The sequence below is a fragment of the Pongo abelii genome, chromosome 12 (genome assembly GCF_028885655.2).
Source record: "Pongo abelii isolate AG06213 chromosome 12, NHGRI_mPonAbe1-v2.0_pri, whole genome shotgun sequence".
NCBI classification, from domain to species: Eukaryota; Metazoa; Chordata; class Mammalia; order Primates; family Hominidae; genus Pongo; species Pongo abelii.
In genome coordinates this window covers 107,333,823-107,358,903 of record NC_071997.2, presented here as the reverse complement: position 1 = coordinate 107,358,903, position 25,081 = coordinate 107,333,823, and the positions used below count along the sequence as shown (strand labels likewise).

The window sequence follows — 25,081 nt, the reverse complement described above, 5'->3', positions numbered from 1 at the left end:
CTAGACTGAAAAAAGATCTGCCTTCACCAACATGGGCAGCATCATCCAATCCACTGAGGACTTGGATAGAAGAAATCTCTTGGGTGTAGCTCTAGTTTGTACACTTAAATTATTATACAATTTCATGGTATAAATAGGCTATAACTTCATAATCCATTCTACTGCTGATGATCATTTGGATTAGTTCCAATGTTTGACTATTGTGAATAGTCAATGCCCTCAGACATGTGAGCTCCCCAGGTTCTTGGGCCTTTGAACTCTGGGACTTAAACCAGCAACCCAACACCACCCATCTCCCAACCCACCTCCCAGATTGAGAGTCACACCATCAATTCCCCTGGTTCTCAGCCCTTCAGAGACAGACTGAATTACACCACCGGCTTTCTTGGTTCTCCAGGATGCAGATGGCATTAACATGAGACTCCTTTACCTCCATGACTGTGTGAGCCAATTCCCATAATAAATCCCCTCTTAGATATCTTTATATATATTCTACTGGTCCAATTTTTCTGCAGAACCCTAATACAGTTGTCTCTGTACTACTTATTGAAATAGGACACTTAATATTTGTTAAGTATTTAAGTGGAATATTTGAAAACTTGTCTTAACAGAAACTTTAAGGCCACGAGCAATGGCTCACGCCTGTAATCCCAGCACTTTGGGAGGCTGAAGTGGGTGGATCACCTGAGGTCAGGAGTTTGAGACCAGCCTGGCCAACATGGCAAAACCCCATCTCTACCAAAAATACAAAAAAATTAGCCAGGCGTAGTGGTGGGCGCCTGTAATCCCAGCTACTTGGGAGGCCGAGGCAGGAGAATCACTTGAACCTGGGAGACGGAAGTTCCAGTGAGCCAACATTGTGCCACTGCACTCCAGCCTGGGCGACACGGCGAGACTCCATCTCAAAACAAACAAACAAACAAAACATACTACTTTAAGTAGTTGAGAAATATTATTCATTTTTACATAGCTAATATCCTATTTATAAACATTCTTATTTATTCATAAAAGCAACTGCTCGAGACGTTATCCTATTTCCAGTTACTAATTTTTTAATGATCTGGCTTTGCACTAATTTAGATGACTTTTATACCCAATTAGGCTAAATTTATCTGAAAACTGATTCTAGGCTAAAGTCAAGCCTTTAGCCTCATCCTATTCTGACATCACAGGGAGGCAGCAGCTGAGGCTGTGGTGGGAGAAGAATGACAAGAACTGAGCGTGGGCCACGGGCTCTTACCTTCAGCAACTTCATCAGCTCTTCTAGTTGGACCATCAGCTCCCGCCTGCTCTCCTGCAGGGCCGACATCCTCTGCTCCAGTTCATCCTTCCTTTGCCTATCCAAGAGGAGAAGCCCATCAGATAAAGAGACCCTCAAAGATGGATCTAAGGCCAGGTGAAATGGATTTCAGACCTGATCCTGCTACTTACCAGTTATGAGATGCTGAGCAAGTCATTTGGCATCCAATACCTCATAAAATGGTGATAATGTCTGTTTTGCCTACTTTCCTGGACTGTTCTAATAGGTAAAAGTGCTTTGGAAAGTTTACATGACTATATAAAGGTATTATTCATATTACCAGAGTGAATTAATGATTAAAAAACTCTTTAGAAAGTCAATGCCTTTTGAAAAATATATAAAATTAGCCCAAATTTAGATTAATAGTAGAGAAACCATATTAAACTGCTCAGAGAAAACAGGGTTCAGTAGTAAGTACTTTCGGCACTAGACAAATTCAAGAAGGGTGACAGATCAGGACGACTCCCTGTGTCCAAGAACAGTCACTTTTCCTTGAGGATAGATTTTATGCCATCTACTCTAGCTCAATATGTCCAAAACCAGACTTAAGACTTTTCTCCCTAAATGGTTTTCTTGTCTCTCTTTTTTTTCCCTTGTCTCTGTCTCTTTTCCCTGTCTCTGCTATTTTTCCTTCCAGTTGTCATGGCTGAAAAACTCAGTCCTCTTTGTTAGTTTCTTCTTTATATCCTATATTCAATCAGTAACTCAATTCAGATCATTCTTTCTTGGAAAATTTATGTGCCTATCTTTCTATTACCATTTCTCTCACTTTATCTAAGCACTCCTTACCTCAAGCATGAAACAGTCTCCTTGTGTGATTAATCTTGCTTTTTTTTTTTTTTGTGGTGGAGTCTCACTCTGTCGCCCAGGCTGGAGTGCAGTGGTGCGATCTTGGCTCAACTGCAAACTCTGCCTCCCCGGTTCAAGTGATTCTCCTGCCTCAGCCTCCTAAATAGCTGGGATTACAGGCATCACCACCATGCTCAACTAATTTTTGTATTTTTAGTAGAGATGGCGTTTCACCATGTTGGCCAGGCTGATCTCGAACTCCTGACCTCAAGTGATCCACCCGCCTCAGCCTCCCAAAGTGCTGGGATTACAGGTGTGAGCCACCACACCTGGCTCTTCCATCTTTTATGGTGAGGAAAAAGCAGTGGAATAGAAGTCAACAGCCTCAAAGGTGAGTATCAGCCCCAGTATTTACCAAATATGCAACCTCAGACAAGTCACTTAGCCTCCGTTTTCTCTCCTCTAAAAGGGGACTAGTAACAGCAACAATATTCTGAGGATCATATAAGGTAATAAATATTAGAGTGTTCTATGAACTTTAAACTGCTGCTCAAAGCAAAGCTATGTTCATCATCCCATAATGATCTCAACAGAATTTCTAGCATCACTGACCCTTGCCCGCACAATCTAGACCTACGCTGTCTATCACAGTAGCCACTAGCCACGCATGACTACTGAGCCCCTGAAACATGGCTAGGCTGAATTGAGATGCACAGCAATTGTAACATACACACTGGAATTCAAAGACTTAGTGCAGAAAACAGCAAAATATCTTGATCATATTTTAATACTGATTACATGTTCAAAGGATAATATTTTGAAAATATCAGGTTAAGTAAAATATAGTATTAAAATTAATGACACCTATTACTTTTTGGTTTTTCAATGAGGCTGTTAGAAAATTTTTAATTACATATGTGGCCTGCATTTCCATTGGAGAGTGCGGCTCTAGATCCCATCTACATTCCTATCCTCAGCACCCCACCTCCTATTTTATGCCCTTTGTGTCTGGACCTCCAGCTTATGGTTCATTTTTCCTAAGTGGGATCCATCATTTTATAACTCACCTGTCTTCCAAATCTTATTCATTCCTTAATGTCTGACCCAACATCACTGTCAGGAAGCTGCTCCTGATCACTTCAGCAGGGACTGCTTGATTAAGCACTACAGTAATTAGTGCTCCTCAGTGGTACTTAATTTACTTTACTGCTGCCATTCCTACCATGATGCAAAATCCTTGAGGTCAGGGGATGGGCCTTACTCATCTTTGCATGTATTGAAGGATTAAGAAAATATCATGCATCCAGTATCGCCTAATTAACATCTACTGAACTTACCAAAATCATGATTTGAAACTCTCCAAGGGTTTCCAATGACCTAACAATTAAGACTTTCTAGAATCTGATCTCAATTGCCTGGCTAATTGTATCTCCTATCACTGGCACTCTAAAGACTGACGTAATGAATGATTGAAAAGAAATTCTTAGTTCCAAGACTCTTTCCCGTTTCTGAAATGTGCCATAATTATTTGGGGGGAATCATGCTGAACCCCAAGTGCACTTCCAATCTGAAATGTTTTGTCCTACACTCCATCCAAATCATTATCTACTTTTCATGGTCTAGCTCAACTTCTACCACCTCCATGGGTCCAAATGCTTCCAGAGGAAAATTAGACACACAAAGGTGGTAGAGAATAAATATAGATATAATACCTATATTATACAGATATTATGTATGTAAAATATCTTGTGTGTATATATACATTATATTATATATATTTCCCTACACAGATTTCTTATCCATACTGTTTACTGACATTGCACAATATTATTTGACGACCAAATTATTTTATGTTTTGTTCCAAAACCAGATTATAAGTTTTTAGGAAGGACTCAGTGTCTTCTCGTCTTCATACTCCCTAAATTTCCAGTGCAGTAGACCCTTGAGAAGAAGGATCTACTCATTCAATGTTCTAGGAAGACTTCCTCCCCTGAACTCCTGAGCCTGGATGTGATATTCTTTATCTGTACTGTGTGTGACCAAACAATTATGGTATAAGCTGAACATGAATGAGTTACAGCTACATCCAACCACAGAGAACGATCCTAAAGGCTAATATGGTAGGGGTAGGGGGTGGAGAGGGAAGTCCTCCGGGACTATCCCCACCATATTAGTATAATATTTCTATTAAGCTTGGAAAACAAAAAGCAAAACTAAACAGTTTATTACATAAGATAGTGATAATGCGATAATATTGTTTTAAACACAAGGCAATGATAAACCAAATTCTGGATAGGCGTTCACCCAGTGGGGAAGGTGGAGGCAAGGAAATGGGGTTAAGGGAGAGGCACTTCTATGGATGACATTGTTTTAGTTATATATGAGTTCTCAAATAGATGTGGGTTCATAAGTATTCATTTGACTATTATGCTTCATATACGTCTGTCACACATACATTTGCCATACATTTTATTGTAAGCAATATACAATTAAAAATAATAATAAAGGAAGAAAAGGCAACCCTGGTGGTCAAGGCTCATAGCCACTCACCCTATGGGTGAAGTTGTCTACCTTGTTTTATTATACTAGCTGGGTGCTGGCAGTCCCTGGCCTCATATATACTGATCAAAACCAGACAGATGTCAGATAGCTACAAGTGAATCCAGCCCTTTATGTGTCTTTTGATAAGCAAAAGTTCTTAATATTAACGTAAATGGATTTACCAACTTCTTCTTCCATGGTAATTCTGAGATATTACTTTCTATTCCAAAATCCTGAAGACATTCTCCTACTTTTCTTCTAGAATTTTTTTTTTTTTTTTTTTTGAGACAGAGTTTCGCTCTTGTTGCCCAGGCTGGAGTGCAATGACACGATCTTGGCTCACTGTAACCTCCGCCTCCCAGGTTCAAGCAATTCCCTTGCCTCAGCCTCCCGAGTCTTTTAGAAGTTTTAAAGTTCTGTATTCACGTCGAATCCATCTGGTGTCAGTTTTTGTAATTAGTGTGAGGTAGAAGACTAATATGTTTTGTACATAGGCATAAAAAACTGTCCCAGCACACTTTAAAATAGTCCCTCCTTTCTTCAGTGACAGAAGAACTGCTTTTGAGGTTAAATACTTTCCGATTTCTCCACCTTCAGACCCTCGTTGGTCTCAGATTACATTTCTCCTTCTTGCTATCCTATGTGACATTCCTGGACTCAGCCCTGCTACTACATCTAACATATTTTTCAGATCCTTCCGGCTTAACTGAGCACTTTCAGCAATCCCAGTTTCAGCAACAGTTAGACTCAGGATGACAGGCCTTTTTGCTTTTCTAGATATAAAACCAGGCACTAGACAACAGGTGCATCTTATGCCAACAGCCTAGACTTACACTCTGCCCAAGTCAGCAGCATTTGTGTTCCCATCCTCCCTAGTACGACACCAGCTGTACTAACACCCCAGACGTGCAGCAGTGAACCACAGAGCCACCCAAATCTCTGCCTAACTACACTGAGAAACTAAAATAAATTTTTAGGAGAACGAAAATCTCTATACATCTAATGACTTTTTTTCACCTGCACAGTTTAAATTCTTTATGACTCTACTGTGACAACTTTTATTGATGATATAAATCTAAATAGTAGAATATCTACAGAAAACAATAATCTCCATTCTCTGGGAAAAGAAACAAGAGGCTACACAGAATCCTAGATGATAGCAAATTAAAAATCAACCCAAACAGAAAGAACCCACTATTTGAAAATCTAGAAATCTGGTGAGAAGTCACTAAATGTAGTTTCCATAATGTCTTAACTTACAGAAGAGTGAGTATACACACACACACACACACACACACACACACACACACCCCTTTCTAAGGCTCATAGGCAGTAAGACTCTAATAACGGATCAGATCACTTCTGTGAAGACTTCCCCATTCCCTCCAAAACAGCATCAAACATGGTGGTGACACTGCTCTCTATTCCCATTCTCATCCTATGTCCTTAGTTTCCTGATTCTTGAGACACTTTGTTTAGAAGCCATGGTGCAAGGGTTTCAAGTCTCAGAGATGTGCACAGGAAGCATCCTTCTCCTTCGGCAGAGCCCTGCATTGACTGTAAAGCGCCAGGAGAACATACTCACAGGGAAGGCAAAGGATTCTTCCCGCCAAGCATCTCTAAAGTCAGACAAATTAGCAAGATAAGAGAGGCACTGCAGCACAGTGGTCTTCTTAAAGCAATCACAGAAGTATAAACAGTGCCCTGCTGGTCCTGGAGCTGGGAGACTGGTATTTACCAAGTTCTGTGATAATGGCTGACATTCTTAGAGTGATTTCTAATGGAACCCAGACATCTGAAGCAGTAACAGAATGGGTGAACTCTTCAGTGGTTTGCTCTCACAGGATTGTTTATACTGAACAACAGATTCTACTCCACTCCTTTGGTTTCCTCAGATAAGTTCCATCCGTAGTAGATTACATGTGGCAAGTGGCAGCGTGTCCCTACTCACCTCAGCAGCCGCAGCTCTGCCAGCAGTGTGGGGTTCTGCTGTGCCTTCTCAGGGGTGGGCTGGGAGGCCTGCTCATGTTCCAGGCGGAGACGCTGAATCTCCTGCAGGATCTCTCTAGAGAGGATGGGTGAACAGAAAGGGGCTGCACAGTGCTTCTCACTCACGCTCCCTCTTTCCCTATTACAAGTTTTCAACTCTAGCAGTGCCTCCTCTACCAATCTTGTTCTGATTGCTTCCAAATGGCCAAGAGGTGAAATGGACACCTTCTCAATACTGCTTCACCTGACATTTCCTCAACAAAGCCATCCTTTGTAGTGGAAAAAGTCATAAAAATACTCCTCTCAAGGACCTGAAAAATCTCCAAGAAAGGAAAATTACAGCCAGAATACTTCATTTACTCTGTTCCACTCAGGGAGGAGGAAAAGGGAACTCCTTGCAACCTCCTAATGCAGGTCCTGTGCTGACTTCCCTTAATCCTTCCCTGCCCCTTCCTTCCCCGTCCCCATGCCCCAGTAGACAGCTGTGTTGCCTCGTCTATGCCTGCTACCTTAGGTCGGGTCTCCATGTCCTGGCTTCTACCTTTCAGTACATAATGGTGTGCTGTCTGCTCTCTTGCCGTTAAATTGCATTTTTTTTTTTTTTTAAGGAGAGACCAGACAGTCCTACATAGCATAATGGGTCAGGACAAGATGACTAGATACAGCAAAATACTGCTGGGAAGCAGAGTGGAAAACGCAATTGTGAGGGGGGGGGGGTCACACGGATGGGTGGGAGGAGGCCCTGCTAAAAGGAATCCCCCGAGGGCAGGTGAGCAGAGCTGTGGACTACCAGAATCAACAGCATGCAGACAGACACAAATCACTGCCCAGGGCATTCCCTGGACTTGGGCTAGCCTAGGTTCACTGAGGCAAGGTCTTCCTTGGCAGTCAAAAGCCACCTAGTATCCAAGGAAAATGAGAATCAGATACGCACGCGATAATCCTGGACTCTGGAAGTGGGCTCAGCCTCTGCGTTCTTACCTGTTTTTGTTTTCCAGTTCTGCAATAAGCTGTCTTTGTTGTTTGTTGGCATCAAAGTTAAAGCTCAAGTCAGTGGGAGGACGAGTCTAAAGTGGGGAAGTGGGGAGAAAGTTTTTTTTTCTGATCCAAATATACCCAGAGTTCTGGATTGACTGATTTTTAAAAAACGGATTTTTGACATATAATTTACATATCATAAATCCACCCGTTTTAAGTATACAATTCAACGAGTCTTAGTAAATTTAAACAGTTGTGCAACGAATCACCACAGTCCAGTTTTAGAACATTTTTCATCACCCCAGAAAATTCCCTCATGCCAGCTTGTCACCAGTTGCCACTCCCACCCCCAACCTCAGGCAGCCATGAGTCTACTTTCTGTCTATAGTTCTGCCTTTTCTAGAAACTTCAAATAAACACACAGTCTTTGGTTTCTGGCTTCCACTTAGCATAATGTTTTTGGGGTTAATTCATGTTTTTCCATGAACTAGCTTTTTTTTTTTTTTGAGATAAGGTCTTGCTCTATCCATACAGGCTGGTATGCAGGATGCAGTGGCATGATCACAGCTCACTGCAGTCTTGAACTCCTGGGCTGTCACCTTGGCCTTTGAGTAGATGGGACTAAAGGCACACGCCACCGTGCCTGGCCTAGTAGTCCCTTCTTTTTTATTGCTGTATAGTATTCTATTGTTTCCAGCTTTTGGTTATTATCTATTGTTTCCAGCTTTTGGTTATTACAAATGAAGATGCTATGAACTTTCATTCACAAGTATTTGTCTATGTATGTTTTCATTTCTTTCGGGTAAACACCTAGGAGTAAAATTGCTGAATTATATGATAACTATAATTAACATCTGAGGAACTCCCAAACTGCTTTCTAAAGTGGCTGTACCGTTTTACAATTGCACTAATAATAAATGAGATTTCCAATTTCTCTACATCTTCACCAATACCTGTTGTTTTATTTACTTTTTATTTTTATTTACTTATTACTTATAACCATCCTAGTAGGTATCAAGTTCTGAATAGTAAGTTTTTTAAAAATTAAGATATAATTTTCCTACCATAAAATCCACTTTTTAAAAGCATATAATTCAGTAATTTTTTTTTCTTTTTGAGACAGAGTCTCACTCTGTCACCAGGCTGCAGTGTAATGGCATGATCTTAATTCACTGCAACCTCTGCCTCCCGAGTTCAAGCAATTCTCCTGCCTCAGTCTCCCGGGTAGCTGGGACTACAGGTGTGCACCACCATGCTCAGCTCATTTTTTGTATTTTTAGTAGAGACAGAGTTTCACCATATTGGCCAGGCTGGTCTCAAACTCCTGACCTCAAATAATCCACCCACCTTGGACTCCCAAAGTCCTGGGATTACAGGTGTGAGCCACCAGGCTTGGCCGAATTCTGTAGTTTTAATGTATTTATGAGGTTGTGAAGCCATCACCCCTATCAAATTCCAGAATATTTTCACCACCCCAAAAAGAAACAGCATACCCATAAGTAGTCATTCCCCATCCCCCTTCCCTCGCCCCTGACCTCCATTATCTGTCTCTATGGATTTGCCTATTCTGGATATTTCATATAAATGGAGCCATACAATATTGACCTTTTATGTCTATCTTCTTTCACTTAGCAAAATGTTTTTAAGGTTCACCCATGTTGTACCACGTATCAGTACTTCATTCCCTTTTATAGCTGAATAATATTCCATTATATGGATATACCACTTTTTGTTTACCCATTCATCAGTTGGTGAACATTTGGGTTGTTATACTTTTCAGCTGTTTTGAATAGTGCTGCTTTGAGCATGTATGTTGAGATATGTTATTATTTCTCTTGGGTACGTACCTAGGAATGGAATTACTGGGTCACATGGTAACTGCCTTTTGAGAAACTGCCAAACTGTTTTCCAAAGTGGCTGCATTATTTTACATTCCTGCCAGCAATGTATCAAGGTTCTATTTTTTCCACATCATCCTAATGGGTGTGAAGTGGTATCTCATTGTAAGGCAATCTGTATTTCCCCAATGACTAGTATGTTGAGCGTACTTTCATGTGCTTCCTGGCCATTTGCATTTGTTTTCTGGAGAAATTATGTGGTTGTGATTTGCATATCCACTGATATTTCTGGCCCTTGTTAACTCCTTTAAGAATATGGTAGCCAGGCCGGGTGCAGTGGCTCACGCTTGTAATCCAGCACTTCGGGAAGCCGAGGTGGGAGGATCACGAGGTCAGGAGTTCAAGATCAGCCTGGCCAACATGGTGAAACCTCGTCTCTACTAAAAATACAAAAATTAGCCGGGTGTGGTGGCAGGCGCCTGTAATCTCAGCTACTTGGGAGGCTGAGGCAGAAGAATTGCTTGAACCTGGGAGGTGGTGGTTGCAGTGAGCTGAGATTGTGCCACTGCACTCCAGCCTGGGTGACAGAGTGAGACTCCATCTGGGGAAAAAAGAAAAAAAAAAGAATATGGTAGCCAATGAACATGACTAGGTGGTAGCTCCCTTTTATTGATTAACCAGAAAGGCAGCTCTCACTGAGGGCTCCATGATGACCCTGCTTCACTCTGTACACTCTTGGCTCTGCCTGAAACATGTTCTACCGTGAAGACCTTGTTTCCTGTCTAGAGCTTGAAGATTCAGTAAGTCTTTTCATGTGGCAGTTTCTAAATAAACAAGGGCAAAACAGCATAGCAAATCTGGGTAAGAGGCTTTTTACCAAATTATCAAGTATTTTTCTTTTTTAAAAGAAAAAAAAAAACAAGATGATTTTTCTTCCTCCAGAGAAGCATGGACTGACAGCCTACTGAGTAAATTTTCTATATTGTAGTCAGTCTTGTGAGAGCCTGAGTTGAGTCTCAGAAGAGTAGCTTGCTTGAGACTGAGGCTGGCTGTGAAGAACAGGTTTGTAATTCCTGAAAACTGGAGCTAAAAGTAACAGCTGCTTAATAAAGTGAGACTAGGGAAAATTATGGGTCAGGAGGTAAGCTCTGAAAGAAATTTGCTTCATATGATGATGAAAAGAAGCCCTGTGGCACTTCTCTGGAAGTATCTAGAGAAGCTTTCTGGTTTTGAGTAACTGCAAAGCCAAGAGATCTTCCATAGAGGAGGTTAATACAGGAATCAAGTCATTATCAATAGAGATTCCTAATCAGGTAAGACTGGTTGGCTCCAAGAAGCGCTGTAATGCAAATATAAAGAAGTAGGGGTGGAGGAAGGTTCCAATCCTGAGGCAGCAGTTCCCCTAGGGGCAGCTGGTGTCCCGGTAGGACTCCTCAGTGGTGAGTGTCCAGTGATGGCTTATCTCACTCAATCAAACTTTAAATACAGTCAAGTATACATCAAATAACAGAAACTTAGAACTTTTTATCCATGTACTTTTTTTTTTTTTTTTTTTTTTTGAGACAGAATCTCACTGTGTCACCCAAGCTGGAGTGCAGTGGCATGATCTCGGTTCACTGCAGCCTCCGCCTCCTGGGTTCAAGTGATTTTCCTGCCTCAGCCTCCTAAATAGCTGGGATTACCAGCACGTGCCACCATGCCCAGCTAATTTTTGTGTTTTAAGTAGGGACAGGGTTTCACCATGTTGGCCAGGCTGGTCTCGAACTCCTGACCTCAAGTGATCTGCTCACCTCGGCCTTCCTGAGTGCTGGGGTTACAGGCGTGAGCCACTGCACTCAGCTTTTATTTACAATCTTAAACACCATAGTGCTCATTAAGAAGAAGAAGAAAAAAAAAGCCAAGTCTCTTCCTAAAACACCTTCAGGACATTGAAGGGAAAAAGATGGGAATTATTTCATAACAACATAGGAGACTTTATTGATCCAGTTCATGAAGACATAGGATGCTTTGGCCAAAGAGACATGAAGATGATTTCTTTCAAAAAATAAGTAGTTCATACATTTATTCAACAGATACTTCCTGAGCTCCTACTATGTGCCAGGCACTGCTCTACCAGTTAGGGATGTTCTGGTGAATAGCCCCACCCCCATGGAGCTCAGATTACACTGGGAGAAAAATAAGAAACCCAAAAAATAAATATAGACATCAGGAGGGATAATGCAATAAAGAAATGCAGGGTAAGGAAACAGTGAACCGGGACAGAAAATTCTTTTTAAATGAGGTGGTGATGAAAGTGCTCTCAGAGACTCAATGAAATGAGGAAGCCAACCAGGTGAAGGTCTGAGGGAAGGCCTGCTGGGCAGAAAGAAGGGTAAATGCAAGGCCCTGCAGCTGCTTGGGCTTGGGGTGTTCAGATCAGTGCTGACGGAGGGAAGGAAGCTGTGGTAAGAGCGAGGCACTGGGAGATGAAGGGTCTAGACCAGGGGTATCCAATCTTTTGGCTTCCCTGGGCCACACTGGAAGAACTGTGACTTGGGCCACACGCAAAAAAACTAATGATAGCTGATGAGCTAAAAATAAATAAATAAATAAATACATAAATCACAAAAAAATCTCATAATGTTTTAAGAAAATGTACGAATTTTTGTTGGGCCACATTCAAAGCCATCCTGGGCTGCATGCAGCCCACAGGCCACGGGTTGGACAAGCTTGGTCTAGACCATACAGGGCCTCTGAGCCATGGAGAGGAGTTTCCATTTCATTCTGAATGTGGTGTGAAGCCACTGTAGGATTCTGGGCAGGGGAATATGAAATTTGATTATATGTGTTAAAAACACTGTTCTACATTTACGTGGCTGAGTAATTTAATACATGGGGAAGAACAGACAAATTTCCCATACAGAAGAATTCCAAATAAGGTATGGACATACTCTGCCCTCAAGGAGGTGAAGCCTAACTCCCCATTCCTTAAGAGAAGCCTGTGCATAGTGACTTCCTTCCGAAGAGTCTGTGTGGAAAGGAAAAGGAATAACTTTATGTTGGAGAAACCTGACGAACACTGCCACGGCCAGGTGATCAAGGTCAGCATCAACAGTGACGACTTATGTTGATAGTAGGTACCTCTTGATACGCCATAATGAAAATGGCACTTTAACTTTTCCTTCCCCAAATCCATAACCCCAGTTCTAATCAACAGATAAACATCGGACAAATTACAGTTATTAGACAGTCTACATCTGATTAGTACTCCTAAAAATTGTCACGGTCATCAAAAACAAGAAAGGCAGAGAAACTGTCACAGCTAAGAGGAGCCTAAGATGACATGACAACTAAATGTAATGTATCCTGGATGGAACAGAAGAAGGACATTAGGTAAAAACTTAGAAAATATGAATAAAGCATGGACTTTAGTTAATAATGTATCAATATTGCTTTATTAATTGCAATGAATGTACCATACTAATTTAAGATGTTAATAACAGGGGAAACTTGGCTGGGTTGCTCACTCCTGTAATCCCAGCACTCTGGGAGACAGAGGTGGGAGGTCATTTGAGGCCAGGAGTTCGAGACCAGCCTGGGCAACACAGCAAAACCCCTACTCTATAAAAAATACAAAAAAAATTAACCAGGCTTGGTGATACGTGCCTGTAGTCCCAGCTACTAGGGGGCTGAGGTGGGAGGATTGCCTAAGCCTGGGAGGTTGAGGCTGCAGTGAGCTGAGATCATACCACTGCACTCCAGCCTGGGTGATAGAACGAGACCGTCTCAAAATAATAATAATAGGGGAAACTGGGTGTAGATTATAGGGAACTCTCTGCATTATCTTTGAAATTTTTCTGTAAATCTAAAACTTTTAAAATAAAGTTTAAAAAATAAACACTGCTTTGGCTACTCGGTGCAGAATTTAGTGTAGTAGGAGAGGAATGAAAGTAGGGAGACGAATTAGTAATCCTAGCTTTGCTACTTTCTGGCTGTGCAACATTGAGTTATTTTATTTTCTTGTCTATAAAATGGGAATATTTAGTGAAAGTGATGTGGAGAGGATTTAATGATATAATGTAGGAGGCAGCACAATGTTCTACAAATGCTGATAATAATAACTCAAAATAAAATTGTATCTAATAAACTTATTATACACCTCTTATGTGTAAATCCAGCAAATAGCAAAGGCAGAACTCTTAAGTAACTGAAGATAAACACTGCAAAGCTTACTCATAAGGACACATGGTTCTGGGGTTTAATAAAATTCTAGAATCTTGGTAGTCAAAGCATTATGTTCACACCACTAAAACTCAAGGAAGTTCCCAGGTCCAGTGAGCAACTCGGGGGTTGTAACATCTAGAGCAAAAGATGCCCAGAAAAAAAACTAAAGCTGAAGGCCTCTTAACTGATCTCTACTTAGTGAGCATAGCAGGTATACTGGAAGGGTCTCGACTTCCTGTGGAAAACACAGCTTGCGTGCTTAACAAGACTCATCTGTTCCTCACTGGAACAAATGCACTTGCAATTATGTCATCTAATTAAATAACAAATAAACCAGTGAGATATGAGGATGAAAAGAGGGTTTCTATTTCTAGGAAAACCAAGTTGAATGAGTTGGAGACTCCATAGAGATGAGCTTCTAGAATAAAATGGCACTGACTTAGCTGAAGGTAAGACAGCTGTAAAGATTTGGAAAAATTATAAAGAGAAATTTCATACTCTTGCATTATTATTAAGTTCTCATTTCATTGTAAAGGACTGAAAAAGGAAGCTGAACTTGCAACATGTGAGAACATTTTGTGCAAAGGAGACAACCTGGAGCTCCAGAGGACCTACACTCAATGAATGGGCTTGGTCCTACATCCAAATATACATGAGGACATGCAGAGAAATGTTAAAGTATATAGGTATCATTTTTATGGTTCCCTATTTTAACTTATTTAAAAATGTAGTAACAGTATTTTTAACATAGGCAAAAGGAGAGAAAATAATGTATTTCCATATACTCAAACTAGGTTAAACAGTTACAAAGATTTTTGACACATTTGCTTCATCTATCCCATATTTTATTTCTCTCTCAAGTATTTTAATGCAAATTCTTGAAAACAACCACCCCTACAGACGTCAGCAGATATCTGCAGAAATATTTTAAGCCAGCTTTTGATTGCTGACCAACCTGTGGTACAGGTAACAGGACTCCTACTGGGTACCAAGTCATGCACCTACAGGCCTACCTTTGCCCTCTCTTTGCTTCAACCCAGAAGACCTCAAGGCAAATAAACTGATTCCTGGATCCTGAGTGGTTCCTGGTTCACGTGGAAGGACATTTCTGAAGCTTCAACTCAGTGATTTACCTCCCCAAACCTATTCCTTTCATCCTTACAATGAAACCACCTGTGTAACAACCCGATTCTTTGAACGTTTTCTGGGAGTCCAGGGCAAGCCTAAACTTTCAGTGAACATCCTGAGGCAATCTGTATTGAACCAGGTTCACTCCAAAAACCCAGTTGGGGCCATTTCCCAAGGAGCTCAGAACAACCCGAGGAATGGATTCATGGGCTGTCCTAAAGTAGCCTTACTCACAGGTATCAGAGAGAATTCACTTGCTTCTAGGCCCTTGGATTGCTTTAATTCTTTCAATTTTCTTTTGTTCAACAACATAAAAAATATATTTTACTTATTGCAATTTTTACATGTCACATTCTGAATATTACCCTGTACCAGTGGCTTCTTGGTTGTTATATAACTTGTTTGGTAAAGTTATGCTGACAGCTTTAATGAGGCGATGTCATGTGATGCATGAATTTCCCCTGGTGCTGAATGTGGGCATTAGCAACCCAGTATCGTGTGTTAGGGCAGTGGAGAATCAGGGTGTATCTAATAAATTCCTTCATGGAGGTCTCATGTCATTAAGTAGAATTTGCTCTTTCAAGAAGTTTCTTGATCACCTCTGAAGTAATAAACAAAACACTTAACAGGGTCTTAACAAAAACTTACAAACTGAAAAGTTCCAAACCTGTATCAAATTCAAAGCCAGGGTTGTTTTCAATCAGGGAAACCTGAATCCTAAGGAAGAACCAGAAATATTTTTTTCAAAGACACTCAGGCATCATAGGCATTCCTAAGTTGTGAAATGAAAATAAGGTTTCCTGGAAAGTTAGGATAGAGATGGTATTTAATCTGCATTCTGGCTAGGAAGATGATGATATGCACCTTTTCAACTTTTCCCTAAACAGATTTTGTTTTTCCTCTTAACTTATTCCAGACCAAACAGGTTTCAAAAATCAAGAAAACTTCAGGGTTCAGATTTTTGAACTTTTAATAAGCCCAGAGATTTGGCTCATATTTGGCAAGCTCGCCTAAAGTCTCAACAACATCTAGTCTTTTCTAGTTCAAGGTGAGCTAATGAGGGCCTAATAAAGTGCAGAACATGGCCTGAAAGAGTAAAGTACTGGTCCTTTGCCAAGAGGCAGATTACAGGGAGGAATCTGATAGATTAACAGAGAAACTAAAATTATTGCCTTGTGCACTCTATCTAAAACTAATGGTTTTCAACTAAGGGTCACATCTAACATGGCAGGTGACTCTGGCTTATCCCTAGTCCAGAAACGTTTCTCTTGGTCAGTGGTTATCAAACTTGGCCATTGGATTTAAAAATCCAATCACCTAGAGGGATTTTTAAACCCCCAGTGCTCAGGTTGTATCATCCAAGACCAATTAAATCGATTTCTGGAATTGGGCTTAGGCAGCAGTAGTTTCAAAAACTTCTCAGGTGATTTCAATGTGCATCCAAGGTCGATGCGCTGCTCTAAGAATCAGAGTTCTTGTCAAAACAGACAGAACTGGGTCATTGTAGAACATCTCCTGCACATTTTTGTTGTTTTAAGAAAAAAGCCAATTTACTTAGCACCAAATACCAAAAACATTGGTTATGTAAGTCAAAAACATTGGTAGTGTATATCTGACTGGAAGTATGGAAAGTGATCCCAGAAGGGTATTTAAAGGGTACCACATTCACAACTAAAGTCACATAACCCTGTGTTTGAATCTCAAGTCTAGCTGAGGAACCTTGGGCAAGACGATTTAACCTTGCTCTGCCTCGGTTTCCTTTTTTGTAAAGTCACATTGGGAATCAACTATCCTTCAGAGTTGCTGTTAGAACCAGAGGTAATAGTTCTACAATATCCGGCACAAGGTTATAAATACAGACGGCTCTCAAAATAGTAGCTGTTATTTCTCATTCTGTTATTAGGTCAAAGCAGTCAGGCAGGGTAACATCTGGAGGAAAAAGACTTCTCAAATGCCACAGACATATAAGCTGAATGAGTTTAGGAGACAAAAGGTGAGAGATCATCTAAAAATTAAACAATAATCAAAGACCTAACAATGAATGCAACTGTTAGGTTGAGTGGATGGAGGCGTTAAGGCCAGAGCAATGAAAGGCAAAAAAGTTAGGGATCAGAGAACCATATTATAAAAGTTAAAGCTCTGTATTTAAGAATGAAGGCTCCAGAGTGGGATCCATTTACTATTACATGCGAACAAGGTGTTGAGGTCCCTTTAGTCCTTGGAAGGACAAGGTGCCTCTAACTTCCTGTCACAGGAGCATTCTCTCAGGTTCAGGTGGACTCACAGAGCTCCATCATCTTAATGAGATGAGACACATCTGAAAAATACAGGATAATAAATAAGACCCCTTTGAGTCAAACTGGGCAAATGTTATAAAACCAAGGAATGCTGACACAGTCAGCAAACGGTAATCCAGTAGCATGCATTTCTGGAGCCTCCTAAAAAGAGCCTGGAGACTCCTATCTGTATGAATGTGGCAAGATGAGTTCCAAAGAGACGCACCTGGTATCAGCTAGGCTTTCTTTATATTCCAGGGGCAGCCTGCCCATCACCTAAGCTGCCCTAGACTACTCAGAGGGTTGTGGATTGTCACCCTCTCTCAAAAATCCAATCTGCTGTTGAAGGCAGTGATTCCTAAGCTCACCGTAAATCAAAAGGCTGGGAGTTTTCTTTTTTCCAATAAAAATGGATGGGCCCTAAATCCAGAGATTCTGATTCAGAAGGTCTGAGGCAAAGCCAAGGATCTATATATATTTTTAAAATACTTCATACATGATTACAACATGTAGGGAGGTTTGGAGCCATTAAATGTGTGCGAAACATCATAGGAGACTGTCGATCTTTAATTATAATGGATCATGAGGGTATTTCTGAATGCTGCATGCCTGGAGCAGCTGACAAGGTGACGGGGGCTGTGCAGCCTGGGATCTGAAAGAAAGCTGCTCAGAAATGTTTAAGTGTGAGGTAGCATGACAATGGGTGATGGTTTCCCCTTTCTTTCACCTTTCTTCCAAGTTTTCCATAATGAGTTTTAAATTTTTTTATAAGGGAAAAAAAAACCCTTAAAGGTAAACAAAACATCTGATTACATCTTGGTGACGTTTGTGATGACACTTTAAGAATTTGCTATTACGACTACAATTTACCACACATTATAGTTGTGTTTTTAAAAAAGGAATTTAGGACCGGGCGCGGTGGCTCATGCCTGTAATCCCAGCACTTTGGGAGGCTGAGGCAGGTGGATCACCTGAGGTCAGGAGTTCAAGACCAGCCTGGCCAACATGGTGAAACCTTGTCTCTATTAAAAAAATATAAAAAATTAGCCGGGTGTGGTGGCAGGCGCCTGTAAAATCCCAGCTACTCGGGAGGCTGAGGCAGGAGAATTTCTTGAACCTGGGAGGCGGAGGTTGCAGTGAGCCAAGATTGCGCCACTGCACTCCAGCCTGGGTGACAGAGTGAGAATCCATCTCAAAAAAAGAAAAAAAAAAAAGAAAGAAAGAAAAAAAGAAATGTAGGCACTTCAGGAAAACAAATTCTCTCTCCTGGCTCATATAAGCAATGTGAAATGTCTTTCTTCGAAGGTCAGCCCACAGAGGTTTCTGCAGCCCCGCTCCCCATCCAGGGAGAAGGTAGGCATGGACGCTGAAGCACGCTACAGGGCGCACTGCTGGCTGCTCAAATTATTTAACAATGTGGAAGAAGGTCTTTGAAAAAAATCAATACAAAGCCTATCTGGCAGGTTATAAATAAATTCTTTCGAGCACTACACCCACTTTATGCAAAGCACTATCAGTGTGAGATTAGAGGATTAGGAGTTTCTGTGTAACAGAACTCTAGTCAAGAAGAATCCTTCCTAAGTGGCTCAAGAGTTATAAGATAACTACACTCTGCAAAATAAACCCAAGATCAAAGGGCCCAAACATATCAGTATTCATTCTAACAACGATCATTTCCAGAAGAATTAAAGAATTGGCATCAGAAACTATCAGATGTAAAGAGACTTATCTTGTTTGCAGTAAGGGAGTACTGAAATCTTTTCAAGGTCAAATGGCTTTGGAGCTTTTATTGACAACATTTTAAAAGTACTATGTAAACTCAGTAAGACTATATAACAGCATAAAATATACTTAATTTTTAAAATCCAACCATAGCACGGCCCATCTCAACAAGTTTATTTATACATTTTAATTTCTAAAATACCTAGAGCAGTTGTAACTGACTGAGGGCATGTCTGAGGTTTAACTAATCAAATAGCACTTTTCTGTTTCTTTCTCAGGCTTTTTCTTCTATTCTGTTCCATTTCATTAACTAACCCTTGGAGTTGTAATGTTAGAGTGAGATACGTGAGCTGACATTAGATTTTCAAGGAAAGGATTTTGAAATCTAAACAAACCCAAAGGGATAAGTTACTTTTTGGGGGAGAAACAAAGCAAGAATTCCCATTTGCAGGTTTCGTAACTCTATTTCCCTATGAAGAAGTAAAGATAAATTGGTACACATTTCCAAAATGGATGTACTGGTTTGTTTAATATGGTCCTGCATGAGCTGGCCTGTCTGACTTCATTCCAGCATTGTTCTCTGCATTCTAGCCACAATGTCAACTTTCAGGTCATGCGACCTCCAGCCTCAGGGCCTTTACATATGCTGAAATACCCCGCTGGGCATACACTTCATTCTCTTTACCTGCTTAATGCTTGGACACTCTGTTGTTTTGGCTTCAGCTCATTCCTCCTTCCATCTCACTCTTCGAATCTAGGTTTAATTCCTTATCTCCCAAATTATAACCTCCGGTAGTTAAATCTCAGTAGTTAGGAGACAGGACAGTATCCCTGTCCCAGCTTGGCCACTTAGCACACCATGTGACCCTGGGTAGTTTTTTTTTTTTAATCTCTCTGAAGCTTAGTTTCCTCAACAAGAATGTTTTGAATAATAAACTAGCTAATACATGCAAAGCACTTAGAATAACGACTGGCACAAAGGAAATATTCGATAAATACTAGCTATTAGTATTACTCTTTTAGGATGAATCTTACTGTGACCGTTCTCTGTCCTTGTGAGAAAGGGTCTTTATTTCTCCTTTTGACAGTTCATCTAGTTCCTTTTGGTATATTATTCAACCGTCTTTTTTTAATAAGGAAAATTCTTAAGGTTTTTTCACAAACATTGGTAACACTGGATGTAATCAGCTGTTTTATTTAATTTTTGAGACAGGGTCTTGCTGTGTTGCCCATCCTGGAGTGTAGTGGCATGATAACAGTTCACTGCAAACTTGAACTTCTGGGCTCAAGCAGTTCTCCCACGTCAGCCTCCCAAGTAGCTGTGACTACAGGCACATGCCACCACACCTGGCTATTTTTGTTTTTTTTTAACTTTTCATCTTTTAGTAGAGATGAGGTCTCACTATGTTGCTGAGACTGGTCTTGAACTCCTGGGCTCAAGCAATCCACCCACCTTGGCCTCCCAAAGTGTTGGGATTACAGGTGTGAGCCACTGTATCTGGCTTTGTTTTTAAAGGGATTTTTTTTTTCCTTTATAAAGAAATTGTTGTATTGTTTCTGGGGAGAAATCTAGTAGCGAATCCTTTGTAGATAAAGTAACATTTCATGTGGTTGCTTTCTGAGGATTCTATCTTTGTATTCTGTAGTTTCACTATGATATGTCTAGTTGTAGAATTATTTTTATTTATCTATCTGGGGACTCATTGCGATATATTCATCTGAGAATGAATGTCTTGAATACATTTTGGAAACTTAGCCATTAATTCTTCAAACATTTTTTAACCCTAATTCTATTTTCTTCTTTGGAATTCCAGTTACATGACTGTTGGTTCTCTATCTCCCATGTCTGAAGACCTTGTTTCAGATTTTTCATCTTTCTGTGTTGTGTTTTGGAAAATTTTCTTAAATATATTTTCTAGTTCACTAATTCTCTATTCATGTGTCTAATCTGACATTTAACCCATCCACCAAGTTTTAAATTTCAATAACTTTTGTTTTAAAAATCTGTAATTTCTATGTGATTTGTTTTCAACTTTGTTCTTTTAAGACAGTATTTTGTCAGGTTTTTAATTCCTTCTTTTAGGTCTTTAGAAATCTTAAACATAGCTATTTTATAGCCAATAACTCTAATATCTAAAGCCATTGAGGGTCTCATTTTGCAAAGTCAGCACAGGGGTTCAAGTTTAGTTGGACTCTTTCAGTGGGAGCACTGTTAGGTCTCAATTGAGAATGTAAGCAGAAATTTATACTTTGCTTCTACCAGGTGCCTTGGGGTTAGTTTTAATGTTAAAATTTCACCTTGGTGATTCTCAAACTATAATAATGTAATGTAATGTACCCAACGTAAGTATAGACAGGCCTAAGGTTTTGAATTTCCAGGGGAGACGACTTCTTCCACTGCAACAGGAGACCTATAAGCTTTCTTTTTCTGTGTGCTGGCAGCTAGTTATCTTTTTTTTTTTTTTTTTTGAGGCAGAGTCTTGCTCTGTTACCCAGGCTGGAGTACAGTGGTGCGATCTCAGCTCACTGCAACCTCCGCCTCCTGGGTTTGATTCTCCTGCCTCAGTTTCCCAAGAAGCTGGGATTACAGGCGTGTGCCACCACACCTGGCTAATTTTTTTTTGTATTTTTAGTAGAGACGGGGTTTCACCATGTTGGCCAGGCTGGTCTTGAACTCCTTACCTCAGGTGATCCACCTGCCTCGGCCTCCCAAAGTGCTGGGATTACAGGAGCGAGCCACCATGCCCGGCCTAGTTATCTTTTATACAACATATTCACCAAGGGTATAATGCTTCAAGGGCCTACTTTAATGTGAGAACCTCATTTCCAACTCTTCACTTTGCACGTAACCGACGTTTTGCCCACATGAGTTCCTGACAATTGACATCCAAGCACAGGGCAGGGGTGGCAGTAGTAGTGACAGCAACAGTAGCTCTTGGCCTGCTTTGGTTTTCAGTTACTTTTCAATTTCCAGGAAATTGAATTCTCTTCTACTTATTTTCAGATCCCAACTCAAGTAACACCTTCTCACAGAAGCCATCCCTTACTCTCCAGAATAGATCAGGCACCTGCTCTACACTTCCACAGCTCCCTGCATTTTTCCTCCACTGCACATAATAATTTGTAGTTATGTTTAGTAGTGTGATTATTTGTTTAATGTTTGTCTCTGTCACTACACTGTTAGTTCCATGAGGGCAGGAATCATTTGTCCACCATAGTATCCAATCTGGCACAGTACAGCAACAAAAGAAGTATTTGCTGAATGAATAAAATGAGTGTGTGTGGCTGGTTGGGGGTGGGTGAATATTAATGTGAACATAACTCCTCAAAGAAAGTAAAGAATTGAAAAAGGAGAAGGAAAAGAGAAAACATTTTATTATGAATATTTCAAAATTGCAGGAAACACACTGCAAATCCCTGGGGAGCCACTTCCTATTTCAATCAAACCCTTATTCAACATTCTTGGTTCCTTTTTGTTTTAACTGAGATATAATACTTAGATCTTAAGTATTCCATTGATGGGCGCAGTGGCTCATGCCTGTAATCCCAGCACTTTGGGAGGCCGAGGCTGGCAGATCACGAGGTCAGGAGATCGAGACCATCCTGGCTAACACGGTGAAACCCCGTCTCTACTAAAAATACAAAAAATTAGCCGGGCGTGGTGGCGGGTGCCTGTAGTCCCAGCTACTCAGGAGGCTGAGGCAGGAGAATGGCGTGAACCCAGGAGGCAAAGCTTGCAGTGAGCTGAGATCGCGCCACTGCACTCCAGCCTGGGTGACAGAGCAAGATTCCGTCTCCAAAAAAAAAAAAAAAAGTTTTTCATTTAATCCGTTTTGACAAATGTACACTCCTGCAACCCACACCCCTATTGAAATGTGGAATATTTCTATCAAGTCAGAAAGTTTCCTCGTCTCTCTTCAATATTTCCATTTCTAGAAACAACCCCTTATCTGATTATGATTAGGAGTTGATGATTAACTTATGGTAAAGGATAAGTTAGTTTGCCTATTCTAGAATTTCACATAGAAAAAAACAGTACGTACTTTTTTTGTGTCTGGCTTCTTTTACTACTCATAATATTTTTGATATTCACCCATGTCATTGCATGTATCAATGTTATTCCTTTTTGTGTTGAGACAATTCCATTGTTTGAATATAACACATTTTGTTTATCTATTCTGTTGACAACTACGTGGGCTATTCCAGCTATTATGAATTGAACTGCTACGAACATTCTTGTACAAAGCTTTTTGTGAACATGTTTTCATTTCTCTTGGATAAATATCTAAGAGTAGAATTGCTGGGTCATAGTATAAATTTTGCTTCTTTGAGAAACTGCCAAATAGTTTTCCAAAGTAGCTGTATCATTTTATAGGCCCGCCAACAACAGGGTGAGATTTCTGGTTGCTCCACATCCTCTCCAACATTTGGTATCATCCAACTTTTTCACTGTAGCCATTCTGGTGGGTATACAGTGGTATCATTGGCATTTTCCTGATGATTAATGATATCAAGCACATTTTCATATGCTTATTGGCCATTGGTATATTTTCTTTGTGGAATATCTGTTCAAGTCTTTTGCTCATTTTTAAAAAAAGGGTTGCCTTTTTATTGCTGAGGTGCAGGAATTCTTTATATATTCTGTCCTTTGTCAGACATATTTTGCAAATATTTTCTTTCAGATAGTGGTTTGTCTGTTTCTTTTTCTTTTTTTTCTGACAAAGTCTCGCTCTGTCGCCCAGGCTGGAGTACAGTGGCGTGATCTCGGCTCACTGCAAGCTCCACCTCCCAGGTTCACGCCATCCTCCTGTCTTAGCCTCCCGAGTAGCTGGGACTACAGGCGCACACTGCCACGCCCGGCTAATTTTTTGTATTTTTAGTACAGACAGGGTTTCACCGTGTTAGCCAGGATAGTCTCGATCTCCTGACCTTGTGATCCGCCTGCCTTGAATAGTATCTTCTAATGAGCAAAAGATTTTACATTTGATAGGGTCTAATTTATCAATTTTTAAAATGGTTTGTGATTCCTATAAACTCTAATAAATTTTTATTCTTCCTAAGAGAATGAAGAATTATTCTCCTATACTTTTAGTAGCTTTATGGTTTTAGCTTTTATGTTTAAGTTTATGATACATTTCAAATTGATTTATTTGTATGGTATGAGGTAGGGGTTGAGATTCTTTTCTTCCCTATGTAGATATCCAGTTGTTCCAACAGCATTTGTTAAAAATAGAAAAAGTTTCCTTTTCTGACTGATTTGCTTCTTACCTTTGTTGAAAGTCATTTGACCTTACACATGAGTGTCTTTTATGGATACTCTATTCTGTTCCTTTGATTTATTTGTTCATCCTTTTGCCAATATCTTACTTTCTTGATTACTATAGCTTTATAGTAAGTCTTAATGTCAAGTAGGATTAAGTCTGCCAAATTTGTTTTTCTTTTTCAAGACCGTTATGGTTATTCTAGGTCCTTTGGTTCTCCAAATACATTTTAAAAACAGTTTGCTAATTTCTATAAAAAAGCCTGTTGAGATTTGAATTGGTATTAAATCTATAGATCAATTTAGGAAAATCTGCCATCCTAACAATATTAAATCTTTTAATCCATCAATATGGCATACCTCTTCATTTATTTAGGTTTTCTTTAATTTCTTTTAGCAATGTTTTACAGTTTTCAGACTTGAACATCTTCCATTAAATTTATGCATAAGTATTTGGTATTTTTAATGCTACAGTAAATAGTATTTTTCTTTTTGTGAGACAGGGTCTTGCTCTGTTGCCCAGGCTGGAGTGCAGTGGAACAATCATGGCTCACTGCAGCCTTGACCTCCCCGGGCTCAACTGATCTTCCCACCTCAGCCTTCCCAGCATCTGGGACTACAGGCGCGTGCCACCACGCCTGGATAATTTTTGTATTTTTTATAGAGACAGGGTTTCGCTATGCTGCCAGAGGGTGGTCTCAAACTCCTGAGCCCAAGTGATCTGCCCACCTCAGCCTTCCAAGGTGCTGGGATATACACTTTATATCTTGTAGCAATACTATAAAATTTACTTATCTGTTCTACTAGTGTTGTTTTAGATTGCTTAGGACTTCATATGCACAATCATGTCATCTTCAAATAAAGACCGCTTTGTCTTTCCAATATGTATACCCCTTTTTTCTTGTCATGTTGCATTAATTAGGTCCTCCAGTATAATTTAGAATAGAGGTGGTAAAAGTGGATATCTCTGAATTGTTCCCAATATTAGAGGGAAATATTTCAAAATTTAAACTGTAGGTGTGATCTTAACTGCAGGTTTTTGTAGGTGTTCTTTAAC

The 25,081-nt window shown here is 40.2% G+C and overlaps 1 protein-coding gene across 29 annotated transcripts in view; it reads right to left on the bottom strand.

The window, feature by feature from the left end:
• Nucleotides 1-25,081, bottom strand: part of DTNB (dystrobrevin beta) — a 298,344-nt gene that overhangs the window by 50,130 nt on the left and 223,133 nt on the right. For 25 of the 29 annotated variants that reach the window (XR_010136317.1, XR_010136318.1, XM_024242395.2 and 22 more), the window contains 3 exons: nt 7,601-7,686; nt 6,582-6,695; nt 1,241-1,337 (listed from right to left, as the gene is read on the bottom strand). Coding sequence is in view for 27 of the 29 variants with exons in the window: in XM_024242395.2 (XP_024098163.1) it covers nt 1,241-1,337; nt 6,582-6,695; nt 7,601-7,686 (297 nt within the window). In the remaining 2 variants the exon portion in view is untranslated. Of the gene's footprint in view, nt 1-1,240; nt 1,338-6,581; nt 6,696-7,600; nt 7,687-12,068; nt 17,084-25,081 lie in introns of those variants that run through there. The other 4 variants (XM_054548271.1, XM_054548274.1, XM_054548282.2 and 1 more) reach the window with 3 other exon arrangements.